The sequence below is a fragment of the Ochotona princeps genome, chromosome 24 (genome assembly GCF_030435755.1).
Source record: "Ochotona princeps isolate mOchPri1 chromosome 24, mOchPri1.hap1, whole genome shotgun sequence".
Taxonomy (NCBI): domain Eukaryota; kingdom Metazoa; phylum Chordata; class Mammalia; order Lagomorpha; family Ochotonidae; genus Ochotona; species Ochotona princeps.
Genome location: NC_080855.1, coordinates 27033521 through 27050729, shown reverse-complemented (window position 1 = coordinate 27050729; position 17209 = coordinate 27033521). Strand labels below are relative to the sequence as shown.

At 50.3% G+C, this 17209-nt stretch overlaps 1 protein-coding gene across 10 annotated transcripts in view; it reads right to left on the bottom strand.

The window, feature by feature from the left end:
* The window catches only part of CUX1 (cut like homeobox 1), a 298816-nt gene that overhangs the window by 103888 nt on the left and 177719 nt on the right, over positions 1 to 17209 (bottom strand). For all 10 annotated transcript variants that reach the window (XM_058681024.1, XM_058681025.1, XM_058681026.1 and 7 more), the window contains exons 5-7: positions 7592 to 7729; positions 5235 to 5358; positions 78 to 154 (exon numbers count right to left, since the gene is read on the bottom strand). In XM_058681024.1, the coding sequence (XP_058537007.1) occupies positions 78 to 154; positions 5235 to 5358; positions 7592 to 7729 (339 nt within the window). The remainder of the gene's footprint in view (positions 1 to 77; positions 155 to 5234; positions 5359 to 7591; positions 7730 to 17209) is intronic.

Sequence of the window (17209 nt, the reverse complement as noted above, 5' to 3'; positions counted from 1 at the left end):
ATGCATCAGGAAGCTGACCCCAGGCTGCCCCTTGGGTTTTCCTGCAGTGGCCTTCACTGGGATGGAAATTAGCAAACCTGTTTGCAGAGTCTGAACTTTATGTTCCGCTTCCTCCAGCTTTGAAGTGGTTGACATCTGTGTCTCTTGCAGTTTTCTGCGAAGAGAATGAAAGCCAATTGGTCATCTTGGTAACCAAGGGAGACACAGCGTGAGCCCCTGGGCTGCTCCCATCGGCTATCTTGGCTGCGACCCAGTGGGTGGTGGGCATGCCATGGGCGGTGCTCCCTATGCCCTGGAGGTGCTGTGGGGACTGCTCACCTGTCAAGCATGCCCTGACTTCGTAGGGCGCACCCTGCAGGGTTATGTGTGGGGAGCTAGGGAAGAGTCCTACCCCAAAGGCACTGTGCTCTGGAGATGCCAGATAGGAAAGCGAAAACAACCAGCACTGTTTTGCACTCAGCACCATCATGCTCTCATTGTTTTTGATGCGCTTGCATTGTGCTGACATGAGGAAGGGGCTGGGGGGGGGGGGGGAATAAAGGCTGTCCTAACCAGACGTGTCAGCTGCTCGTCTCCTCCACGGTGCAATGCAGATGCAGCGGCAGGTCTCAGCGCCCCAGTCTGCCGCCCACATGTTTATGTTTCCCGTGATCTCTACACGAATTCCCTGGGCAGTAAACAGCATTCCTTCCTCCTGAGCTACAGAGCAGCTCTAAAAATAAGGGCATTATTTTTGCATTATAGGAATATAACGAATGCGTTCTCCTAGAAACAAACCCGGGACCCTAGAAAAGTATAAGTCGCAGTTTTAAAAGAAATCATCTGAATTTCCATCACCTACAGCAAAGCTCTGCTAAAACTTTCACGTGTTTCAATCAATGTGCTCTGAGTTAAAAGAAATCAAACAGTATGGGAACACTGCAAATTCTTTCTCTGCCATGGATGGAGTTCTTTTGTATCTTTCTAAAATGCTTCTGCCTGTACAGAAATACAAGGGAATAAGTAACATAATGTACTACAGTGTGCTTACAGTAGCATATGATGGGATAGTGAGATGGAAACTCACATGAAATGGGCTGACACTTACTAGGACAGCGAGATGGAAACGAACATGCAATGCACCATCATGTGACACTAGAGGATCCATCACCAGGGTAGGATGTGAACTCTTTCCTGCCAGTGCTAGCCAAGTCACAGCACGCACGCACACACACACACACACGCTCCTGTACACTGCAGGTGTGGGTACTTTCAAAAGTTTGTGGAAAATGGGGACTGTCAGAAACTACACATGGACTTCAAACTGGTGTCAAAATGAGCATCTCTCTATGCTATTTTCCCATGAATTTTCTGATGTACCCTTGCACTGCTCTCCCACATCCTTATTACATAACTTCACCCAGTTTCTACAGATATCTAACAGTAACAGCTTTTTTTTTTCCTCTTACACACGTCTTATATGATCACAGCACAGATATGGCTGCATAACCTTGCGTGTGAGTCCGCTGGAAAAAAAAGTTCTACCAGAGACTCACGGCGCCCAGAGGGGCTGCACGATTCATTTTGCTTCAATAGACATTGAGATCCTTCCTAGCAAAAAGCCTCACCAACCGAAGCTCCTGCCAACAGCACGCACACCCTGCCAACACCGGGTAAAATCGAACAGCACATTTCACTGCCGAGGAGAGCTGTGCATTTCTCAAGTCAACTGCTGAGCACGTTTGCTCATTTTTGGACAGGATTGATCATTTCTTATTAATTTGTAAGCACTCTTGGCATATAAAGGAAATTAGCCTTTTGTTTGAGGTGGTACACATTTTTTTTTTCCAGCTGGTGAATGTTTCTAAAATTTGGTTATTGTCAATTGTTTTTAAAAGTCTATTTTTCTTTTTAAACATGTAAGCCAGGGTCAGGCGGGATGCAAGATCCAGGAACTCTATCCAGGTCTCCCCCGTGAGTGGCAGGGTTCCAAGCACTTGAGCCATCCTCTGCTGTCTTCTAAAACGTATTCCCAGGAAGCTGGGTCGGAAGCGCAGCAGCCAGAACTTGAACTAGTACACTCTGATATACAACGCGAACTTCACTAGTGCACCATGAAGCCCGTTTCCAGGGTTTTTGTTTTGCTTTTATTTATTTGAAAGTTAGAAGGCAGGAAGGAGGAAAAGAGGAAAGGAAAAAGGGAAGAATAGACAAAAAAAATGATCTTTAATCTGGAAGTTTATTCCTTAGATGTAAGAGTCAAGACTTGGCCAGACTGAAGCTGGGAGCTTCAAGCTGGGATTCCACATGTGAGCGGCAGGTACTTGGGGCAACTTATGCTGCTTTTACAGGTACTTTAGCAGGGAGTTGGGATGAGAAGCTGACGAGAAATGGAACAGCCAGCACTTGAACTGCAGCCCACATGGTACGTCAGTCACACGCAGCAGTTTAACCTGCTGGACCACAATGCTGACCCCAAAGCCATGGCTTGAAAAATAAATAAATTTTATTTGAGGGCCCAGCACGGTGGCCTAGTGGTTTAAGTTCTCGCCTTGAACGCGCCGGGATCCCATATGGGCACTGGTTCTAATCCTAGCAGCCCCACTTCCCATCCAGCTCCCTGCCTGTGGCCTGGGAAAGTAGTCAAGGACGGCCCAAAATCTTGGGACCCTGCACCCACGTGGGAGACCCAGAAGAGCTCCTGGCTCCTGATCGGCGCAGCACCGGCTGTTTCGGTCACTTGTGGAGTGAAACATCGGATGGAAGATATTTTTTTTTTCTCTGTCTCCTTCTCTCTCTCTTTATCTGACTTTGCAATAAAAATAAGTAAGTCTTAAGAAAAAAAATTTTTTATTTAAAATTCAGAGGTACAGAAAGAGAAAGAGTGAGAGACATATTTCATCTGCTGGTTCACTCCCTAAATGGCCAAAGTGACCAGGGCTAGGCCAGGCTGAAGCCGGGAGCCAGTAGCTTCATGCAGGATTCCCATATAGGTGGCAGAGGCACAAACATTTGGGACATCTTCCGCTGTTATTCCCAGGCCATTATCAGGAAACTGGATTGGAAGTGGAGCAGTGGGGACATGAACTGGCTCCCAAATAGAACGCCGCATCACCATTGGGACCTTTATCTGCTATGCCACAGTGCTGGGTCCTTGTTTTGTTATAAGTAGTCCTACAAATGTCCTTGTTTGCTTAGAAAGATTTCTCCACTCTCAGCTATTAAAGAATGAAAAATGAACGTACATTTTCTTCCAGCATGTATGTGAGTTAATTATTAATACTGAAATTCTAGATTTGTTTCTATATTTTCATGTAAAAAAAAAAAGGAAAACAGACAGCTTTATTTATCTTCTACAGTTTTCAAGGTTTCCAATATTTTTATTCCTTCATATTCATATGAAAACTCCATAGTGCTTGATCTGCATACTGGTCCATCTCCACATCGTGTGAGGTGTGAACATGCTCCAGGCGCACACATCACACTGCACCCACTTCCTTGGAGCCCTCTCCTCTGGGGGCGGGGCCCTCTGTGGGTGGGCGGAGCTCTGGGATGCGAGCATCTTGGAGACTGCATGCTGCTGCCCACAACCCCTTTTTCCCACGACTGATAATGCAGGGAGATCCCTTAGGACACGAAGAGTGATCTAGAAGGCGTTTACTTAGGACCCACTTCGTATCAGCTTTCAGCGCCCCACCACTCTCCAAGCACGGCCGGGGACTCCTCTGTGGCCACCTGCATGCCCCTAAGGTGGGCAGGCTCCTGTCTGGGTTTGATCGTCTTTGAAAGCCCTGTGGGCACCTCACCTGGGGCCTGGTCGTTCCCTCTGAACAGAGACTGCTCTGTCACAGGCACTGGATGACAAGAGTGGCTGGTAAAGTTCTAACACATGGGCACTGGGCACACAGCACCAGCTGAATGCAGCATGACAAAACTGCACCCCATCCAGCACCATATCAAGTACACACACTGTAACAATGTGCACAGTTTTTTCTGTTTGGGCAAACATTTTCATATTTCAATTGAACCAAGGAGTTCTGAAAAATCCAGTTTATACTAGAGTTGGCAAATTTCATGGTCCTGGGCCCGGCGACGTGGCCTAGTGGCTAAGGTCCTCGCCTAGAATGCGCCGGGATCCCATATGGTCGCTGGTTCTAATCCCGGCAGCTCTACTTCCTCTCTATCTTTCCTCCTCTCTGTATATCTGACTTTGTAATAAAAATAGAACAAATCTTTAAAAAAAAATTTCATGGTCCTTACATTTTTTTTTTTTTAAATAAGGAATCTAGTTTCTCTCAAACCATCACGCAATCATGAAAAACCAACTTGTACTTGTGAGCAAAGTTTTGGGTGAGTTGGCCACTAGAATTTGGCTCTCAGATGCATTAGCATATCCAACTGATACGGGTGGAGTCCCGTATCTGGAATGGCTGGGACCACACTGGCGTTGATTTGGGGGTGACTGCAGACTTCACTGGCTGAGTGCCTCTTACCTGAAAACAAAAAACTTTTCCTGTATGATTTTATTTGAAAGGGAGTGAAGGAGAAAAGGAGAGCTCTTTCATTCACTGGTTCACTCCCCCAAAAGACTTCTAACAGCCAGAGCTGGGTGAGGCAGGAGCCAGGATTATAGGAACTCAATCATCTGGGCTCCCTGACGAGCAGGCAGGACCCAGCCACTTGATCCCTTTGTCTGGGTGGTGAGGTCAATAAAAGCATTTGGGGTTTCATTGCATTTCAGACTGTGGGTTATCAGCTTAGAGAGACTATACGCCAACTCGTCAATGCACAAGGCACTGTGAAGTCATGGTACCAGACCCTAAGACTATGTGTGTGTGTACGCACATGTGCATGTGTCTACATGCACATACATGTGTGATACTGACCATCAAAATGCACATACAGACACAGGACATTCACGTGGAACTCAGGGCTTCCTGGAAGGACACGCACTGGGAGACACCTTTCTTGCTCATCTCGACTGCCATGTGCCACTTGTTAGCCACACATATACTGTGCTTGTCTGTAGACCACAGGGCTGTGGCAGACACCCCCTGGCCACTGACCACTGACTGGACTGCTCTCAGCAGCAGGCAGAGACCTGCGCCTTACACCCCAGGGGATATCCCAAGGGAAGAACCAAGGGATCCTTTCTTGTCTCACACTCCAACTGGCCCCAGGGCCTGGGGGATTTCTGTTCATGGCCCTGGCTCAGGGCCTGTGGATTCTGTCATGCTACGCGCACATGTTCTCACCTCTCCTTCTCTGCGAAATCATTTTGTAACTTCTGCTCCTTCTCCAGAGCGATGACTTCGGCCTGGTTCTTCAGGGTCTGTTCGTAGTCCCGGATTTTCTCTTTGAGTGCTTTGATCGTAACCTCTGCAGAAAGGGAAAAAAAAAAAAAAAGCTGAAGCCATGTCAGAGAAGCACGGCATCCCCACAGCCGTGCAGACACACACACACGCACACACACACGAGGCTTGCCTGCGCTAGGGGGACTGTGCGTCTGCAACTTTAGCTCTTCCGTTCCGACACAAAATCAATGGCCTGGAGTCCCTTCGGAGACCTCTTACTCCCTAAATGTTAAATTGAACTTTAAATGCGTAGGCTAGGGAGGATCGATGGGTTTTGCTGGGAAGAAGGGCCATGAACTCTCCAGTATGATTCAAAAAAAAGAAAGAAAAGAAGAAAAAAGCAGAGGTGGGGTAGGAATCAATGGTAAAATACAACACAATGCAAGTGCTGAGTGTCGAGTTAGTCCTCTGTTGAGGGAAGAGTCCTCAAGCAGTAGTGTGAACATCAGTCCTTCCTTGCAGGGAGCAGGGTTTGGGCCATCTCCTGGGTATCTGAAGATGAAGCCTGCATCTCCTCTGCTCGCAAGGATCTACCCTGAAACAGGGGCTGTGAGGTATGCCTTCCCCAGGCCCGGGCTGTGGATGTGAGCCATGTGTGCAGAGCAGATGAGGCAAGGCTTTGGAGGAGAGGCTTGGCCCATGGCCTGTGGCCCAGAAGTATCCTGGATGGGAGTGAGGGAGCCATGGCCTGGCGCAGCCATGCTGGGTGGTGAAGGAGTTCTGCGATGCTCAGGGCTGTGTGGCCAAGGCTCCCTCAGGAGGCGGGGCTACCTGGGAAAGCCCAGGTCTACCAAGTGCTTGGCCCCAGCCCTAACACAGCGTGCTCACAGGTCCAATCCCAAACACCAAAGCAGAGGTGATAGATAAGGCAGGGCCTAACTCAGACCAGCAGGGAGTTCCAGGTCAGGAGCCCTGAACCTGCATCTTCCTGCAGACACCCCTACACGACTCTGTGGGCTGAAAGGCCCTTTGTGTGCACTGCTCAAGGCCAGGTTGGGTTTCTTGTGCTCCATAGGCACCAACGGGTGAAGGGGCAGAGCCAGTGAGGCAGGGTGGGGGGCACCTGACAGAAAGGCTCCAGCCATGGTGACAGGGAGACCTGGGAGGGGAACAGGTGTTGTGACTCACCTCCACCTGCACACCCCTGGACTGGTCCAGGCCTGAACTGCTGATAGGGCATCGATGCCCACGTGGTCAGTTCAATGGCTAACAAGTGCAAAACCTTGGAGAGAAGTTACCACACTAGGCCTTCCTCATCAAAGGGAGAGAGGTGGACCAGGTGGTGTTAGGGCAGAGCTGGGGTCTTGGGTCTGCATGTCACTCTTTTTTTTTTTTTTTTCCTAAAATTTTATTTAATTATTAGAAAGGCAGATTTACAGAGAAGGAGAGACAGAAGGAAAGATCTCTAATTCATTGGTTCCCTCCCCAAGTGGCCACAACAGCCGGAGATAAGCTAATCCCTAAGTCAGGAGCCTGGAGCCTCTTCAAGATTTCCCACCTGGGTACAGGGTCCCAAGGTGGGCTGTCCTAGACTGTTTCCTCAGGCCACAAGCAGGGAGCTGAATGGGAAGTGGAGCAGCCGAAATACAAACTGGCTCCCACGTGGGATCCTGGCTGCAAGGTGAGTATTTAAACACTAGGCTATTACCCTGGGCCCTGAATGTCACTCTTGAGCCTGACTGTGGGGCAGAAGGGTGGCAGAAACAGGACACCAGCACCACCCTGTCCAGCCAGGACTCTGGGCACCAGGACACATGGATAGTAGCTGGCCCCGCGGCATATCCAAGCTCCTCCCAGGGTGTACGCAGTCTGGGCCTGATAAGGTCTCTGAAGTGGGGTTGGCCTGTGTTCAGGATATTGCTGGGCATCTCAGAAGGTCCCTAGGTGGTAGAAGTGCACTGAAGAGCTTGCCCTGGGGCCTCCACGTACCATCTTTTTAGCACACGTGTGTGTGTGACATGATGATTATGCATTCGTGATACTGAAATCCCTGGCTGGCTCTCTGACAGGTGCTGGCTGCCGGCACAGGCACATTGCAGCCTGTGGTGATGCAAGAGGGGCATTCTTGGAGTGACCGCTAGTTTTACCTGACATGGCCACAGTGCGGAGGAAAGGCATCGCTTCCCAAGCAGGGAGCATTCTCCTTGCCTCTCTTTAACGACCATGCTCGGCCTCACCCTGCCCTTGCGAGCCATGAACACGGAGAGAAACATGGAGAGGCAGGGCGGAGGGACGCAAAGCAGACGTCTTCCACCTACCTTGGTTTTTCACCTCGGCAAACTCCTTGTTGTACTCTTCCAGGGTTTCCCTAAGCTTCTGATTTTCCGTCTCAATATCGTGCAGGCGCTGAACTTTGAGCTGGAGCTGCTGGCCAAGGTCCAGAGCTGGCACGGGGTCTGCAATAGAGGCAGGTACACGTCAGTCACCCCACTCTGATGCGGGTGTGCCCCCTTATGCTGGTGCCCATGAACTCAGCCAGGTCCAGCAAGCTCCCCAGAGCCCCTTCCTCCCCCTGCCCCCAGACTAGGCTGCCTCAGGGACGCTCCTGTGCCGCTTTGCAAATGTGGGGCACATCCCAGGTGCCCCTGTTTGTAAAAACAGGGTGGGAATAGCTGTGGGGTTCACAGGCATTTGCCAGTGGCTGCGGCGCAGGGTGATGCAACACACTTTAATGTTTTTCATCCTTTGATCTGATAAGGATGGCTGCGGGTAGTGGTGTGGGCGGCAGCTAGAGAGGGAGCCCCAGGAAACTCAGCTGCACCTCTAAGGCTGAACCCTGGGAGGGAACGTATCTGGGAGTCCAAAGTTCCCAAAATTATGAAGTTGGAAGTAACCCAGATTCACTCTGGGAGCATTCTAGAACCTGGAGTTCACGCTTACTGATAGTTTCTCATTTGAGCCCGACAAGGATTCTGAGAAGGAGACTGTCAGAGCAGTAGACACAAAAGCTTGGAGAAGCTTAGGGTTCTGGCTGGGCAGAGGGTACAGAGACCACAAACTCCTGGGCCTTATGACAAGCCAGCCTGCATCATGGTCCCTTACTGAGGAAGGGGTAGGCAGCTGCTGATCTCCAGACCAGAGAACCCTACAGAGGTAGCATGGGTGCCCCAGCACGTCCCAGCATGCCTGCCGCACTCTTGACTTTAACACAGGCAACAGAGCTATGCGCAGAGTAGTGTCTGGGCCAGTCTCTAGCAGTCTTGCAGCCAGCCTGGAATGGTGTCTGCTGTCACCTTTACTTCTAGGAAATCAGACTATGACCCCGAGTCAGATGGCACATATGGGATTCAGGAGACTGACTCTTAGCCACGGGCTTCACCACTAACTTGGCAAAGATGGAGAGATTTCATTCTATTCTGTTCTGTCTTTTCCCTTCTGCTACCCAGCGGGCCATCACAATACACCTGCTAGGCACCCATGGAGCAATTCCTCTGGAAGTCTCAGGGCTCTGACAGAGCATGGGCACGCCCAAGTCTACGAGGCATAGAGAGATCGATGGCTCATGTTCCTGGTGTGGGCGCCAGCATCACTTGGGAGGCGGCTGCAGAACTTTGGGCTCCAGTGGAGGAATGCTAAACACCAAGCATGGTGGTGGATCAACAGGGGGATATATTCAAGAGCTCACTTAATTTCCAAATGCCAGAGTCATTAATTTTTTAGACCACCCTCGGTTCTTGGAAGCATGGGCTGGGTCTCCCGTGCCTCTGTGAGTGCGGCCACCGGGAGCCAGGAACGCGTTGGGGTGCCAATTTCTCTGCAGAGTTTACAAGAGGCAGACGCTGGGATGTGTCGAGGACGATGGCAGCGGAGCCGGGGGCTGGGGCTTCACACCAACTCGGTCCCTCCGGTGCAACGCTGGCTGCCAGGCATTTACTCTGCTTGTATACACAGTTTATCCCTGCCTCACTTTCGCATGCCCCACTCTCCAGTATTATTTTACCCCAAATTGCAATATTTATGTTACATTAGATTTCAACAGCTATTTTGGGCAACATGGTTCTTTGTCAGCAGAGGTTGTAATCCTAAATTTCTCAGAACATGCTAGGTGCTATTTTATTTAAAGTTTTCTCTTTCTAATTTGAGAGGCAAGCGAGAGAGTGAGTATGAAAGTGTATTGTTCCTATGATTAGTTCATTTCCCAATTGCATGCAGCAGCCAGGGCTGAAGCTGGGAGCAACCCAATTCCTGGAACCCCCACCTGCTGCCTCCCAGGGTCTGTATTAGCTGCACGCTGGATCATGGGGCAGGAGCCAGGTACTGGATTGAGGACTTGGATGTGGAAGGCAGGTGTCTTAGACACTAGGTCAAATACTTGTGCTTAGGCTTCTGTTTTGGTAGGGATCGGACTGCAAGCCCGCAGCCTTCTGTGTGGCTGAGATCGTGATGTGGACTCCACACAGAGGCCAGGCAGGGAAACTTGCGCCACAAGTAAGAAGTTCTAGCAGCATTTGCTCACGAATTCTTTCTGGTACTGCTGCCGATACAAACAGCATCTTTTTTTCTTTCTTTTTCTCTTCCTCTTCTTCTTTTTCTCTCTCTAACACTTATTTATTTTTACTGGAAAGTCAGATACATATAGAGAGGAGGAGAGACAGAGAGGAATATCTTATAGCCGATGATTCGCTCCCCAAATGGCCAAAATGGCCAGTGTTGAGCCAACCCGAAGCCAGGAGCCTGGAACTTCTTTCCTAATCTCCCACGCGGGTGCAGGGTCCCAAGGCTTTGGGCTGTGATCGACTGCTTTCCCAGGCCACAAGCAGGAAGCTGCTGGGCTTAGAACTGGTGCCCATATGGGATCCTGGCGCATTCAAGGCGAGAACTTCAGCTGCTAGGCTACAGTGCCGGGCCCACAAACAGCAACTTTAAAGAGCTAAGCTAGAATTGTGTAACTCCTTAAAATTTCTGTCAACTATGGTTCCTGTCCATTGCTGTTAGAGTCACGGTCCACTAGATCAGCTTTGAATTAAAACAAAAAACAAACAAACAAAAAAACCCTCCTCCTGCAGTTCAGCAAAGAAATCCAATTGACATAAAAATAACACATGCATTATGTGTTACCAGACTTCTAGACACATTTTCCGAGTATTATACTATAAATGAAAACTCTGGCAATCTCGTAAAGATTCATCATGGCATCGATATTTAATTTACCACGATTAAAGGCTAATGCCTGGGCAGCAAAACTGGTCACAGAATAATGAACCGATTCAACGTGCAGACATCTCCACACAGTTAAGCCTCAAACTTGAGTCCAGTCGGATGACTCAACGCCCACAGCATCTGAATATTGTTTTGGGATCTGCCGAAGACACTGCAAAAGTACCTCTCAGGCTTAATTTTTATTACTTGTATTAAAGGAACGGCTAATTACTGCATGACAATATAATGACTTGAGCAAGTTGGAGCTGGAGACCAAAACAATGGGTTCCGGCAGGCCAAACCCCAACCTGCATGTTAATCTGGGGAAATCATAGCTTGCTGTCTCGTTAATGATTTCCAATGCCGTTTAAACCCCACACAAGTATTGTTAGGTCTTCTTCGGAATGCCAGAAGCCTCCGATCTCAGCAGCTCCATTAGGGTGAGGCGAGAGGACACGCCCAGGTGTAAAACAGCAACATACAAGGATCCCCAGTCCTGTCCTGCCTGCTTCCTCCTATGCCACTGGCAGGCCTTTGCAACCCCTGCAAGGTGTTTTATGATGAGCTAACAGATAATTCCTAAAACACTCCTTGAGGTAGTCTATGGTTCCCTTGTGCAACAACAGGACTCAGAAGATAATTACAAGCAACAACAGCGCTGCTGTTAGAGTTTCTCCAGCACCATTCCTTAAGTGTCGTAACATGGCAGCGCAGTCTGGGGCCAGGAGAGGCTGCCCTGATGCCCTGTGCTGTGTCAGGAACTGGCTGGCACCTCACTGGGGACAGGGAGAGCGCAGACAGGTCTACCAAGTGCCCATTAAGGATTCTACTTTTTGATTCGGCAGCCAGCCAAATTCCACCATCTCCTCGGAAATGCACTTGCCAAGCATTTCCTGAGCTGTTCCTTGCTCTGGTGAAGGGCCTGGGGTAGGCGTTGAGACGCGCCATGGTACAGTCAAAGCACATACAGTCACGTGAGGCCAGGTGATCCATTCCTTGTGCAAACCTGCATGGCACAGCTCCTGACACATGCAGATGACCGGCTGAGCCTGCCGCTCCTGGGCTGCATGCTGGTGTGGGGGAATGGTCGAGGCAGTGGTGTTGACACACTGCTGAGTGTTTGTGCATCTGAAGACAGCTAAGAGCGGAAAGAGCACAAGGAAGCCTCAGGCCCAACACCAGCTGCCCGGAGGCTGCTTCTAGGGGGCAGGACGGCACCTGCATGGCCAAAGTCAAGGACAGAGAAGCCACGCTGACCATGGGAAGTGCAAGAGAGAGCAACTGCTGCTTGTTGTTTAAGGAAGCAGTGACATGTGAGCCTAATGGATACACACAACTTAGACCCATGGAGATGGTGTGGTAGGCAGCGCGCATGTGTGTTGTAGCAGGCAGGAGGGCCAGAAAGATGAGTGCCAGACACGGTCAAACAAGAGGGTCTGACGCAGGCTCTCCCCTCAGAGCCAGTGACCACAGGCCGGCGGGAAGTGCTGAGGAGCCAGGGTGCTGAGCGGGACAAAATCTGTCCTTCTGGAAGCTTAACGTGCCTGTGAAGTGAGGGAGACGGACAGGAGGCAAAATCAAAACAAGCAGGACACTCAAGTGCTGCCATGCAGGAGAAATAGCATGTGGTGCCTCAGAGAGCCACGGGCAGGAAGAGGAGTGGATAGGTAAAGGCCTCTCTGAGCAGGTGTCATGGGATGGAGGGGGCACCGCAAGGATTCACCCCAGCAGAGGCAGCTGCCAGGGCCAAGCTCCAGCGGGCAGTGCGTTGGCAAAGGCTTCTCTGAGTGGGTGGCATGGGATGGAGGGGGCACTGTAAGGATTCACCCCGGCAGAGCTGCCAGGGCCAAGCTCCAGCGGGAGTGCAAACATGGCATAGCCATGGCTGCAGTGGAGGGCAACAGGAGTGGTCAGAGGCAGGAGTCCACAGCCAAGGATGTAAAGAAAAACATGTACACAATAAGCAGAAAAACAGGTATGAAGAAGAACCCAGAAGGATTCTAGAGCTGAAAACAGCAGCTGAAATAGGATAGATCTAGCACAGGGCTTTCAACTTCTAATTCCTTTTCAAAAATTTTTATTTTATTTATTTTTTATTGGAAAGTCAGACATACAGAGAGAGGAGGAGAGACAGAGAGGAAGATCTTCCATCCTCTGGTTCACTCCACCATCTTTCCAAGCGGCAGCAATGGCTGGAGCTGAGCTGATCCAAAGCCAAGAGTCAGGAGCTTCCTTTGGGTCTCCCACACGGGTGCAGGGTCCCAAGGCTTTGGACTGTCCTTGACTGTTTTCCCAGGCCACAAACAGGGAGCTAGATGGGAAGCGGGGCAGCTGTGACAAGAACCAGCACCCACATGGGATCCAGTGTGTTCAAGGTGAGATCCTAGTTGCTAGGCTACTGCACTGGGCCCTACTTCCTTTTTATAAAAAAAGACTTATTTATCTATTTACTATTTGAAAGACAGATTACAGTTACAGGCGAGACAGAGATCTTCCCTCTGCTGCTTCACTACTCAAACAGCCACAATGGCCGGAGTTGAACCTATTTGAAGCCAGGAGCCAGGAGCTTCTTTCTAGTCTCCCACATGGGTGCAGCATTCCAAACACTTGGGCCATCCTCTGCTACTTTCCCAAGCACACCAGCGTGCAACTGGCTCTGAAGTACAGCAGCCAGAGGTTTAACCTACTAGGGCACAGCAAAAGCCTTGGGTTTTTAACTCCTTTACTAAGAAACCATCTGAGGAATGGGACTCTTGTAAGATGAGCCACAGGAATATGACAAGAAAGCTGCAAGTACCTGAGCCCCCAAAGAGTTTGCTGGCTTTCTCTTGGCAGAAGGACTGTGACACCTGGCCCCACCCCCCCACCCCCACAGCAGCCACACCACCCTGCCACCCTGAGAGAAGTGGAACCAGCAAGGTGAGCCCTGCAGTCATTTTGACTTGGACAGGAAGCGTGTTTTGGGCCACGCAGCACAGGAAGGGGGAATCTGAAATAAGTATGATGACCTTCCTGGGCTGAGAAGGACGGAACACAGCCGGCCAGAGAACTGACCAGGAGAGGGACCAGCATGGAGGCTGCATAGGGGGATCCTATGGCTGGCTGCTGAAAGCAAAGGTGTGTGTGCATGGGGTGACGCCCCACAAGGCTGAGCAAGGAACTACAAGGACAGCGTGAACTGAACATCCCTCAGAGGCTGAGGGTGACAGGCTCTGGTGTTACAACCAAGTTGCCCTCTCCACAGAGGAGGAGGCCATCGAGGAAGGACACCAGGAGAGCCACACTGCAGTTAAGACTTCAGAGTAAAAGGTAGTCCAGACTTGGGCTGGCGCAATGGCTCCATGGCTAAATCCTCGCCTTGCACACACTGGGATCCCATGTGGGCGTCGGTTCGTGTCCTGCCTACTCCACCTCCCATCCAGCTCCCTGCTTATGACCCGGAAAAGTAGTAGAAAATGGCCCAAAGCTTTGGGATCCTGCACCCATGTGGGAGACCCGGAAGAAGCTACTGGCTTTGGATCGGCTCAACTCTGGCCACTATGGCCACTTGGGGAGTGACCCAGTGGAGGGAAGATCTTTCTCTCCATATCTCCTTCTCTCTCTATATATATATATACCTTTCCTATAAAAAATTTTTTAAAAATCTTTAAAAAAACCCCAAAAAACAATGTGCTGAGTTCATGATGGGGTATAAAGTAAGCCCAAAGAAAATAATTGATAATGGGGAGATAACACAGAAGTAGCTAAATGAAAGAAGGAAAAAAAATGCAACAGGGGAGATGGCTGAGGAAAAAGAAGGTTAAGATCGTATACTGACTTACAAGTAGTAAGATGGTAGATATACAGTCAGTTTTATCCATAATTACAACAATCTAGTTAAGAGGCAGACTGTCAGAATTTATAAGAATAGAAAACACATCTATTTATAAAAAATATAACTTAAACATGAAGAAACAGATCAGTTAACAGTAAAAGATAGGAATAAAAAAAGATGAGAGCCTGGTGTTGTTGGAGTAGTGGAATAAGCTGCCACCGACAATGCCAGCTCCCGTATGGGTGCGGGTTTGCGTCCTGGCTGTTCCACTGCGGGCCCAGTGGAGGCTGACATGGGTGCTTACGCTCCTGCACCCACATCGGGGACTTTATGGAGCTCCTGGCTCTGGTCTGGTCCACCTCGGCTGCTACAGTTATCTAGGGAGTGAACCAGAGCATGGACGATCTGTCCGTCTCTCCTTTCTCTCACTATAACTCTGCCTTTCAAACAAATAAAATAAGTCTTTAAAAAAGGAAAGAAAAAAAGGTGGATTAAAAAAAGATGAAAATCCTAACTGAAAGAAAAGCTGGAGTGCCAACAGGAATGTCAAAGAAAACTGTAGTACAAAAAATATTACCGGAAATAACAAATCCCGGAAAAGATACAACCATCCTAAAGCCTTTAGGTATACACCCTGCAGAACAAAGCTTCAAAACGCACAGGGCAGAAAGTGACAAGAAAAATCCATAATAGTGGTTGAATACTTTGGAACTCCTATCACATTCATTAATAGAAAAATTGGACACAAAATCATTATGGATACAGCAGGACTGAAGAACACGATTAAACAGCCTGACCCGGTTTTTCTGGAACACTCCACTCAACAAGTGCAGGGCAGGTGCGTGCGCCATCCCTCACCAGTGCATGTCCACAGCACCATGCACGGTCCTGAGGAATTTTGAGCAGCAGAAACCATACAAAGCATGCCCTCACACACAGTGGGGCGAAGATAGATTCCTGAGCTTCCACTTGGAGAAAAGAAGGCATCCCGCCTCTGCCTCTCTAGCTCTGTCCTGCTACCCCACCCCCCGCCCCGCCCAGGAGCATGAGAACTCCCTGGCTGTGACTGGGGGCCTGGTCCATAGTCTGGAGGCTGGGTCACAGGACTTCTCAGCTCGTGGCCAAAGCAGTGTACCAATGGGGATGCCACTGGCCATCTCCAGAGGGCCTGGGGTCAGGGAGCAGTGGGGATGGACTGTCTCACGGGCAGCTGGAATTCCAGAGAAAGTCAATGGAGTAAAGTATGAACAGGTGAGGAGTGGGCTTGGCAGGCTGCTGCGATGAAGAGCAGTGGCTGCTGCTGAAATTGGTCAAGTGTGGATTTCTGCAGGCAATCAGGGGTGTGTGTGTGTGTGTAAAGGGGTGCCCAAGAGCAGGAAGATGGTATTAGTCTGTCCCTACATGGCACAGGGAAAAAGAAAGCCTGGGCTAGTCCCTCACGCTGCCCCTCTGGGGTTCCCCGCACCACTATGCAGAAAGGATGCCATGCTCAGCTAGCGCTCACACTTGTGGTGTGGGTGGGTGGGTGGGGTGGAAAGAAGTGAGGCATGCCCCACACTCCACGGGCAGCCATGTTGGGGCTGGCAGATGGGCTTCGGACTGGGCTGCACGGAGGAGGAGTAGGCAGGGTTGTGGTGAGTGATGTCGCTACATCCTGCAAGGACTGGAAAGCCCCTTCTTAATAAGCCCAAGGCCTGGGTCTACACAGAGAGCTCTGCGGGTGCGGGCCTGATTCCCATCGCCAGCCCCGGGGGATGAATGTGGCTGTTGTGGCACTGGCCCGGCAATGACATCACAGCATGGCAGACGCGCCTTTTCGCCAGGGCACTCCAGGCTAATGTAATCACACAATTACATAATTAACCCAGCTGTCTCATTAAGAAAATCAACTGGAATTCAGGGCATAATTAGTCATATGGCAATTAGCATGCTGATGAGCGACTGATGAAAAGCTGTCTAGATACACAGTGTGCCAGGACCACCCGACCATGGCAGAAAGGGGGACGAGGCACCACACCTCGCCACGCAGGACACCAAGGACCAGGCCCCCAATCACAGCCAGGAAGTTCTGGTGCTCTTGGGCAGAGGGGTGGAGGGGGAAGAGCAGAAGGGCAGCACTGGAGAGGCAGAGGCGGGGTGCCCCAAGGCCAATCCCACTGCACTCACCTCCCTTGAAACCTTTGCAGCCCCTTGCCCAGTCTGCAAGTGTGCGGCGGACCACGTGGCAGGCTGCTCAGGCCCCAATGCGTCTGCTAACCTGTCTTCCCCTGTCCAGTTTCCAATGCCCCGAGTGTGTAACTGTCCATTGCTCCATGGCTGTTTGCGGGACCAGCTCCGGGTCGGGGACCTCTGGCCAAGCAGGATGCAGTATATCCCACAACCCACAGGTTTCATTCCTTAGAGCAGTCTAGCTCCTATTTTGCTGTCTGTGGCTGACTTTTAGCAAGACAACCGAAAAGGCTTCGTTCCTGGAAACTGGAAATTTAGAGGGGGTCTTGGCTCTATCGGGTAAACTTCAGTTCTAGGACCAGAAACACGTGGAACAGTGTGTCCCCTGAGAGCCAGGCTGTGGTGGCCATGTTTCTGCAGCCAGGGCCATGCCAATGCCATTTTTAGTATGACAAACAAGAGGGGCATTTCCAACAAAACGGCGAGATTTCGCCACTTGGCCCAAGGAGTCTGCCTATGGAATCCTAAGCAAGGGGCAGACAGAGGAGACAGAGGAATAGAGTGCTTCTGAATTTTCACGTTTTAACCTCCAAGCATCCATCTCCTCTTGAATGCTATGGGCACAAAGCCCAGGCTGCTGCTGTATGAAGAAGCTGTGCTCAGAAATAACGACACTCCAGGACTCTGTGGCTCCCCAAACGCGAAGCTTATGGGACATCTGGCAGGTGGGGAGGTCGCCCTGCACCTCTATGCA